This window comes from Aptenodytes forsteri, unplaced genomic scaffold (genome assembly GCF_000699145.1).
Source record: "Aptenodytes forsteri isolate BGI_AS27 unplaced genomic scaffold, ASM69914v1 Scaffold220, whole genome shotgun sequence".
Taxonomy (NCBI): domain Eukaryota; kingdom Metazoa; phylum Chordata; class Aves; order Sphenisciformes; family Spheniscidae; genus Aptenodytes; species Aptenodytes forsteri.
Window position 1 is genome coordinate 334,908 of NW_008794168.1, and position 9,560 is coordinate 344,467.

Genomic DNA, 9,560 nt, shown 5'->3' on the forward strand with positions numbered 1-9,560 from the left:
GAGGTTTGGGGGGGGGGGGGGGGCGGCGGGGGGGGGGCCTCTGTGAAGCCAGACCCTGCCAGCCCCAGCCAGCTCCAAAACAGACCCACCACCAGACACAGTTGAGCCCATCAGCGACGCTGGTGGTGCCTCTGTGACAACATATTTAAGAAAGGGTAAAATACGCTGTGCAGGAGTTGTGAAAGGGAGGTGTTAAAAAAAAAATGTGAGAGAAACAATCCTGCAAACACCAAGGTCAGTGAAGAAGGAGGGGGAGAAGGTGCTCCGGCCACTGGAGCAGAGATCCCCCTGCCAGCGCCTGGAGAAGACCATGGTGGAGCAGGCTATCCCCCCACTGCCCTGCAGAAGAAGGAGTGGCAAAGAGGAGCTGTTATGAACTGACCGCAACCCCCATCCCCCTGTGCCGCTCGGGGCAGGGAGGAGGTAGAAGAGTTGGGAACGAAGGAGTGAAGATGAGCCTGGAAAGAAGAGAGGGTAGGGGAAAAGTGTTTTTAGTTTTGTCTTTGTCCCATGGTGGCAGGCTATCCCCCCACTGCCCTGCAGAAGAAGGAGTGGCAAAGAGGAGCTGTTATGAACTGACCGCAACCCCCATCCCCCTGTGCCGCTCGGGGCAGGGAGGAGGTAGAAGAGTTGGGAACGAAGGAGTGAAGATGAGCCTGGAAAGAAGAGAGGGTAGGGGAAAAGTGTTTTTAGTTTTGTCTTTGTTTCGCATCATCCTACCCTATTTTTAATTGGCAACAAATTAATCTTCACCAAGTTGAGTGCTTTGCCCGTGATGGGCAACTGGTGAGCAATCTCCCTGTCCTTATCTTGACCCACAACCTTTTTTTCGTATTTTCTCCTCCTGTCCTGCTGAGGAGGGAAAGTGAGAGAGCAGCTGGGTGGGAGTCTGGCCACCAGTCGAGGTCAACCCACCACAAACTGCTACTTTATTCTGTGGGATAGGAACCAAGGCTAGTGTTTGGGGAAAAAACATTGTCAGATGACTCTGAAGTTTCTGGAATAACTTTATCTTTAGAGGGCCCTCCAAGGCACTTCAGCAGATTAACCTGCCCTTTCTGAATCCTTACTGAAGTCAGTGGGAAGATAAGGGCCAAACTGTCCAGACTGGTGCATTCTGTATATACACAGAAATCCAGTGAGAGGCACTTAGACAATCCAATGCATAATGCATGTGACACCTCCAAGACAGAGTCCTGCTGAACAGAAGCTTTTTTCACACAATTCTGGATTTAAGTATTTCAATTAAATTTAAATACTTACTTACTTGAAAGTAGCCACTTGATAGTTTGTGGCAATTTAAAAAAAAAAAAGTTCTGCATCCCCACAGCCAGACAATAGGTAAACAAAACAAAAAAGGGAATATTTCAGCATCACAGTTCTCCACAGCTATCCTTCTTTGTTTAACAGACTTGACAGAAATAACATATGCCACAGAATTTTTAGGTAGATACTAGACTCTAGACTGCCAGCTATTTAAAACAAATCTGCTTATCAAGAATGATCCAATATTTACCTCTCATTTATTCTTGGAAAAAATCTGAAAATGACTCAACAGACTTCCAATAATGAATATGCATTACTTTCTCTCCTCTTAAACAACATGGGAGGCAACTACAGCAATATTTGCCCTTGAGCATCAATGAAACAACAGAGAAGAAAGATAATCCCAGTTTTGATCTGCTGACGAAATCTATAAGCAAGAATGAGCTATAAGTGGTCATCTCATTTGAAAGAAACTGATACAGCTTTATTTGTTTGGTTTTTTCCTCTTGTAATGAGCTTGCTGTTTAATTCCTTTTTTACTTTACACATCAACAGCTCCTAAGAACACTTTAGTGTCCCAAATTTATGAGATGCAAGCAGTTACAATACAGGGAAATAATTTGTCTGAAGCACTTACCTCTACCATCAAATGAAGAGGGAATTAAGCTGGCTACTGTTTCATCTAAATTTTTTGATGAAGCTTTGCCTTCCGCAGAAGTATCTTCCTGTAAAATAGACAGTCAAGTATCATAAAAATAGGAATAAAATCACTGACCTAAACAGAACTAAACATAAAAAACCCCATAAATTAAAAAATCCTCAACCTGTGCACAGATAAATGTGTGGGGAATTTTGTAGCCTGACTTTTTTTGTTGCTTTTCTTAGCGGAACCATCATTTCGACTCTATAGCATTACAAAATATAAGCAGATGCCTCTCCACTGCTGTACAAGCAAGATGATGCCTTCTTACATTTTACAAAAGCATCCAAACAATGATTCTAAGAATGAACAAGAAAAAATTTTAATGTTCCAAGTACATTAAAAACAAAGTCCACCATCAAACTCAAACAAGCAATGAAAAAAGAAACTCAAGTGACAGCAGAAAGGTCTTTTTTTCCCCCCACAGTCAGTTTTCCACTGACAGGCACTGGAAATATTATGCTGTTTGGATCCTTCAAACTTATTAATCTTTAATCACTGTTGAAAACTCTGATTCAATATATGTGACATACTGTTGAATGTGTCAGTATTGTATTTACTAACAAAGAGGGAACCAAAAAAATCAAGAAGAATAACGTTAAATGCTTACATCTTAACAATATTTTTTCCTCCTTCTGGAATTCAGTTTCTTATTTTTATCCTTTAGCACAAAGCAATTAAGTACAATATTCCAGACTTTTGTTTTTTAACCTGTTAAAACTATTGGATAAGTGACTGCTTACCTATTATTTCCAGGTGCGAGAGAAAACAAGAAGCTGGTGAGACACCTCAGGAACATATGTGCTCTGTATAGGCAAGCTAGAAGTCTAGACCATAGCAGTACCAATCTAAATTCTAACAGTACTTGGCCTTCCCCTATCTACTGGCAGCACAGGCAAGGAAAGAATAGTAAGAAAAGGTAAAAGAGGAGACAGCAAGCACTGACACCACCGTCTACAAAAAGAACCGTAAAACCTCTAGCTATGAAACTCCTTGCTTGCAAGGTACTTAAACAGGTCTTAAACTACCATACTAAATGCAAAATACTTGCATTTAGAAATGCTTGAACTTTACACAAGTTTTATTTTTATGAGTTCTGCAACATGAAAGCGTCAGCTAACCTCTGTGTTCAACAAAAGAGACACCTGTGGTTGACTAAGGCACGTAATGTTACTTTCCGCTGAACATACTGGTCCACTTTTATGCTGTACATTCAATATCTCACTGCTTCCCAAACCCTGTGACTTGTGGAAATCCAGAATGGTAGCTTCAAATGTGGGTACAGGAAGAGACTCTGGTTTTGGAGTTTGAGTTGACTTCTTGTTTGTAGTTTTATTGAACCTGTCTGAATAAAGCATGTAAAGTCTAAATAATTAAACTTGCTTGTGATCATTTCTAGGTATGTTTTATAGTACATTAGCTGACATAACAGTAATCGTCACAAGAACTACTGCTACACATAGCTCATATTAAAAAAACAACCTAGCAATTATAACCAATGTGTATACACAACACTGACTCAACAAGCGACTGTAAATTCAGATGCTTGCCTAGGAAATTTTCCGTATCAGTTTACATGAATTTGTTTGATCAGCAAAAAGACATTAAGTCATCATTCCTTGTCAAAAAGTCACACAGGAAAGAAATCCTGTTCCTTAATTATTCTGGATTTAGAAACATGGTCACAAACTGGAGGCTATAGCACAGTCAACCATTTTATGTCTATTCGATGTATTTCTAACCAAACAACACATTTGTACCTGGCTTCACGGAATCTCTGCTGCATGCGGAGGTCTGGAATGAAGTCCTGTTCACAATTCTGACAGAAGAGTCATCTCCATCATGCCTTTTCTTGTCTAATTTTTTCTCACCCTCTTTTGATCTCCTCTGCTGCAAGCATTTGTGACATATTTAGTTGATTTTACTTGAACTTTGTAAAGTCATCAAGTTTGCCTTCAGTTACAGTTAACTACCTCTGCATCTGGAGCTTGACCATCAAGTTAATACAACATAAATAGTTAGTATACCATAACCACAAATAACCAATAAAACCAGGAACAGCCAGTTAGAGATTTGTTATTTAATTTTAACTACCTCGTCAACTGTGCTATTTTTAGCACATATTATAGCCCAAGTAAGAGGGATTATTCCATATGTTTCTAGACAACCGTACTTTTAAGATCTCATTAATCAGAGCATTTCCAATGGTTTGGTCTTAAATCGTCCAGTCTGATTTTCTAAAACTGAGTTTCTTCTAGAACAGGGCTAAAATCTTAAAAGCATCCCAATTTTTTGACCAAACTATGTATTATGGGCAAAACTAGGCAAGACTGATGTCACAACATCCAAAACACTTGGAACAGAGAGAAAGTAATTAGAAAAGGTACACCTATATGATCCCAGTAAAGGAAACACATTCACCTATACTGTAAAGTACTGAAAGCCTTGCAATTCTCGCAAGAAACATAGTTTGGCAGCGCTGGGCTCAGGAATCAGTACGGCAGGCAAGGAACAAGCACTAGGCTTGCATCTATGCAAAGTATACTATATCAGCCTGGACGAGTGGCTTAACTCTTTCTGATTACAGGATGCTGGACTAAATTCAAAGTACATCTGGCAGCAACATTATTTTCTTGGGTGGTAGTACAAGGCACTTCCTGACCTCCAAAGCTAAATTGTTAAAGCTTCAAGAGATCTGATCAAATTAACACAAAGCTGCAAAGATCAATCATTTCTCTTCAAGCTCACAAAAAAATAAATGACAGGGAACAATGACAAAAAGACTGTCAAACAGTACACAGCCCAATAAAGATCACAGAACTCCTCCTGGAAGCTAAACTAAGTTCTTCATATTACATCACCTGTGCTAACGCTGAACTAATAATCTCCCCAGACAGCGTCAGTGTTTAATTTTTCTCTCAGCAAGAAAACTACTCATTTTAGGTCTCTAGCCTTTGTCTCATGTCTAGTAATGCATGCTTGGGACCTAATCTTACAACTTCCCCTACACAGGCTTGACCACAGTGAAGTTACCAGGTCTCTGCCTAGGGAGTAAGGTCCACCAGAAGGATGTGACTGGAGAACCGATTACTTGAACCTGCTGGAAACAGCAACAGCCTTACAAATCCAAGAGAGACAATGTCTAACCACAGAGGGAAAGGGTTTAATAATACATTTGATTTTTTTCCTGATTTTTATATTTTGAGGAGTTTGTCTATTTTTTGTTTGAAAATATTATCCAAGTTTCAGGAAACTTACCCCAAACAGACACACACACAAAAATGACAGAAGACGTTTACCGAACATCTGTTTTACTTTTGATTGAAAGAGAACATTTCTAACATGAACCTTTCTTCCCTCTCCACAACAACACAACCTCCTACTCTCTTGTGGATTGTTTTCTACTTGTAGGAGGTCTTGGAAATCCTTCAACAACAGACGTGGTCTCATCACTTGCCATCCACATAGCTGATTACAGCCACCCAGTCTCTCTCAACTCAGGTTCATGGGAGCTGTCACTGGGCTCAAAAAAAGCCCTTCCCCCCTCCCCCCAAGCCTAGTGAACATAGGAAAGCATAGTTCACAAATGAATGATCTTGTCTTTTTTTTTTTTCCCCTTGTTTCAGATGCTGCTTTCTGAGGAAGAAGAATTAAATTCCCCTCATGTTCCAAAAATACTGCTTGAAAAACTGTATTAATGTGAACTGTAGAATTCCGTGAACTTTTCTGAAATCTGAAGTTGGGCACATTACTACCATCCTTTTTAAATGCCATTCATTATTACTACAAGAACAGAGAGTGATTATTCACTTTAAAAAATGAACCAAACATTTAGAAAGATTGATTTAAAATGCGAATTTAATTTTAATTTTAAAAAAACATGTATTTGCTCACCTTTGAAAGATTCTTACTTTCTTGTCTGATTGGATACGTTTGCTCAGCAGATTCACTGACTATTCCTGAACCATTATAGTGTGTTGAGTTGTTAGAATGATATTGTGAGCCAGCTACTGGATATACATTTGAAACAACATCAGGTGAGTAAGAGCAGCTGGAGTATTCACAGAAGGCAGGATCTCCCAGAACACTATGTGATGGACATTGAGAAAGAGATGAGAAGTCATCCCGGGGCAAATCTTCAGCATATACTTGTTGCCTAGATAAACATATCATTCCTTGGCTGAAGAATTTGTTTAACAAGAAAGCTATATTTCAAAAGAAAACTATTCCATGTTACTTCAATTAAGTATTTAGTCACTGCTATACACTGCTTTAAAAATAATTAATTTTGTTTTGGGAAACCATGCAGTTTAGCAAATATTTTAAAACACTGCTGTTATCTGTGTCCAAGTTTCAAGGCTAGTCTGTTTTGCAGTTATAGTCCTCATTTCTGTTTAAGGTTATCAAGATTCTTCGTACTTATTTTTGGTAGGCTTTTTTTTGTGAAACAAACCAAAAGCACTGTATAACTACATGACATGCATTACATACTTGTCTGCAAAAATACAAACATTAAAGAGCAAAACCCGTCTTAAAATGCCATAATAACAAAGTAGGAGTATAGCATCTTACGGCGTATAAGACGTGTATGAAATACAATACAGAATTGTAAGTCAATAATTAACTGACCTTCATTTAACCATCACAGTTTATGAAAACACAACATGTCTGGGGCATGCCTTTTTCCTTCAAATGTACACTCGAAGTTCCCTTCCAATTTCCTCCTACACTTTGTACAGAAACTATACGCCGAGATCCAAATTTGATTAGGGAGAAAGGAAATTTCTCAGCTTAAGAAAGTTGCATTTAGTCTTTAAAGCTGGTCACCATGAAGTGGCCAACCTCTGAATCTTGGGTAGATAATGAAAAACAGAGAAACTTTTCCATCAGAACAAGAGAATTCAGATAACACATTTCTTACTGCCTGTTGCAATTCTGATAGACTGTAGTCAAAACAACTCTTACAATCATGCTTTACCCACAGAGAAGAAAAGCAACAAATGAGAGCCAAAGAAATAACTATGGCTCAGTCCCAACAAGGCAAAACATTCATCAGAATATTGCTCCTGTCTGCTGGGGGTTTTTTTAATGCTAATTGATTTAATGCTAATGCTGTGATTTTTCTAATGCATAGGTCAGGCCATACTCACCTCAGTGTTAAATTTCTATTACAAATCAAAATGTGTTGAAAATACTGAGATTTCCTGTAGGATAAAATGAAGGCCTACAATGAATGTGTTCGCTAAGGCTCTAACTGAACTTGTTAGGACGCACCAATAACTTCACAGTAATTGCAAAATCAATCCAATGCTTAGAGTTCTGAGAAGCAACTATAGAACTATGTAACATCACAAGATTCTTACAAGACTCGATTATTTCCTATCCTACTATGTAGGCTTTTTTCTAGTTTGCTCTAGGGTTAACAATACTTCTATAAGACTACCACAAATGCTTTTTTTTTCAGGCCTTACTGGAAAAAAACTTTTAGAAACCTGTAGCATTCTTATCAAAACTGCCCTTCTGGGGATGCACGGGTTGTGGAGAGGAGATCCCAGAGGAGCCCTATACATTATTTAAATGTTTCACAGCATGAGAAACCTTCTCGGAGGGTCTTCCTCTTCCTTTTATATGACTATATTTACCCCAGCCTTGTCATAACACAACCATTCTTTCACCCAAGGACTGGATTCAGCTCCTTCCAAAGCACAAATGAGCCAGTCAATCATTACAGACCAACAAATCCTCCTTAATGCTCTGTAACAATACAGGCCCTTGGGAGCAAGAGACAAGGTACCAGATATATGCCCAAAGAACATAAATGCAAAAACTTAAATCACGAAGACAATGCACAAGTGTTTCTACAGTTAGAGCATTAATGTATCAGAGCTTTGACTTCGTAAGAGTATTCAATGTCTGAAACCGGAAGGTTAAAATCCCCCAAGAAATAAGATTCAGAAAATGTACATACTTATCCAAAGATGGTTCCTGAACAAATGGGTAGCATGTAGTTAAGTACCTAGGAAAGACACATGCTTCTGAGGGTTCTGACCATGCCACAGTTACCGCCGCATGTTTTGGAACAAATGGTTTGACCTCTGCTGACAACTTGATGCCCTGAGAAACAAAACGTTTTTTGGCTACATATATTTGGAGATTAATGTTATAAGTGAAAAGAACTCATCCTTGTGAGCTCAACTGTCATAGGAAAGTGTTAGTTTGCTCTCTTACAACAAAACAATAAAGCTCACCAAAAGGAAATGGAGGAAGAGGGAGAAACAAAACCAAGGAATTTAAGAGAAACGTGATTGCTCTGGGAAGTTATTTCCTTCAATACCCGCATTTATCAGGAAATACTCACAAAGGCCAGCTACGGAAAGGACAGAGGCTTGCTTAACACAAGATGCAGTAAACGCTATTATAAGAATTCTTACTTTAGATTTGAACAATGTAAGCTAAAGCTCATAACATATATTAGCACTACTGTAAAATCAAACTCTGAAAGTATGTAACAATAATGGCTTTGTGTACATCTGTATTCAAGGTAGTCTGCCTGAAATCAATACTTAGTGATAGAGCCTTCTCATTCCTGGCACAACACAAATCTATTAAGACGAATTTTCCATTTGTTCTGAATTATCATTGACTTAAAACTGGATATGCATATATGGAAGGACATTGAAATGAGACTCAAAGTATTTATTGCCATTACAGCATTACACTGCTTTACTCACTCTAATACACGCCACAAGCCATCCCTACACCTCATTGTGTGTTTTGGGGTAACTGACGCACTACATGAAAACTGGAATTTTTTCACTTGTCAAAGCCGATTTCAATGACAAAATAACACACAAGGCTTGTAAAAATATTTGAACGGTGATTTCAATGCTTGAGCATATAAACTGGACTCCCTGCACCCTATGGTGTCTCAGCAGTCATTTGTATCATAAACATTTAAAAAGCTCTGATGGCCTAAAGTAAATTACAAATAACTGCAAAACTCCTCCGTTTCTGAATTTACCAGGCAGATCCAAATATATAATGAACGTCCACTGTAACAGTGACAAACAAAAGGTGAACTTTGCACAGTTAAGTACACTAATATATATGAAAAACATAAGCTTGGGAGGTAACTACAGCAAAGCATAATCGAGCAATTATTGAGAATACCTTATTCACTAAACACGGAGTGCATCACAGGAAGCAGCTGTGATTGCAGGCTAACCTCTCACGTTAAAGACCCCCGAGCCTGACCAGGGAATAAGTCCACGTGCAACGCAACGCCGCTGTTACTGGCTAGAACTTGTGCACCCATTTTTAAAGCGACTGGAACGTCTACCCGTCCTGGCAGCGGACTCTCCACTCTGAGAAAGAAGCGGTTCCCGTGCTTAAGCTCACTGGAGGTTCTCCCTCCCAAGTGGTGGGAAGCGACTCGCTGTGCATCAGCCTGAGCTACCCCTCCCCCCGGTTTTGCCTTTCCGGAAGGACCCTTCTCCCCTGGCCTGAACCGAAGGCTGATCCAAGGCGCGGTGCGAATCGCTCGCCCCGCCCCGGCGGAGGCCCGCGGACAGGCGGAGCGCTCGGCCCGGCGCGG

The 9,560-nt window shown here is 39.6% G+C and overlaps 1 protein-coding gene across 1 annotated transcript in view; it reads right to left on the reverse strand.

The window, feature by feature from the left end:
* The window catches only part of SECISBP2 (SECIS binding protein 2), a 30,147-nt gene that overhangs the window by 19,508 nt on the left and 1,079 nt on the right, over positions 1-9,560 (reverse strand). Inside the window, exons 2-6 of the mRNA XM_019472639.1 lie at positions 7,935-8,142; positions 5,861-6,053; positions 3,727-3,853; positions 3,157-3,311; positions 1,904-1,991 (exon numbers count right to left, since the gene is read on the reverse strand). Coding sequence (XP_019328184.1) covers positions 1,904-1,991; positions 3,157-3,311; positions 3,727-3,853; positions 5,861-6,053; positions 7,935-8,142 — 771 coding nt within the window. The remainder of the gene's footprint in view (positions 1-1,903; positions 1,992-3,156; positions 3,312-3,726; positions 3,854-5,860; positions 6,054-7,934; positions 8,143-9,560) is intronic.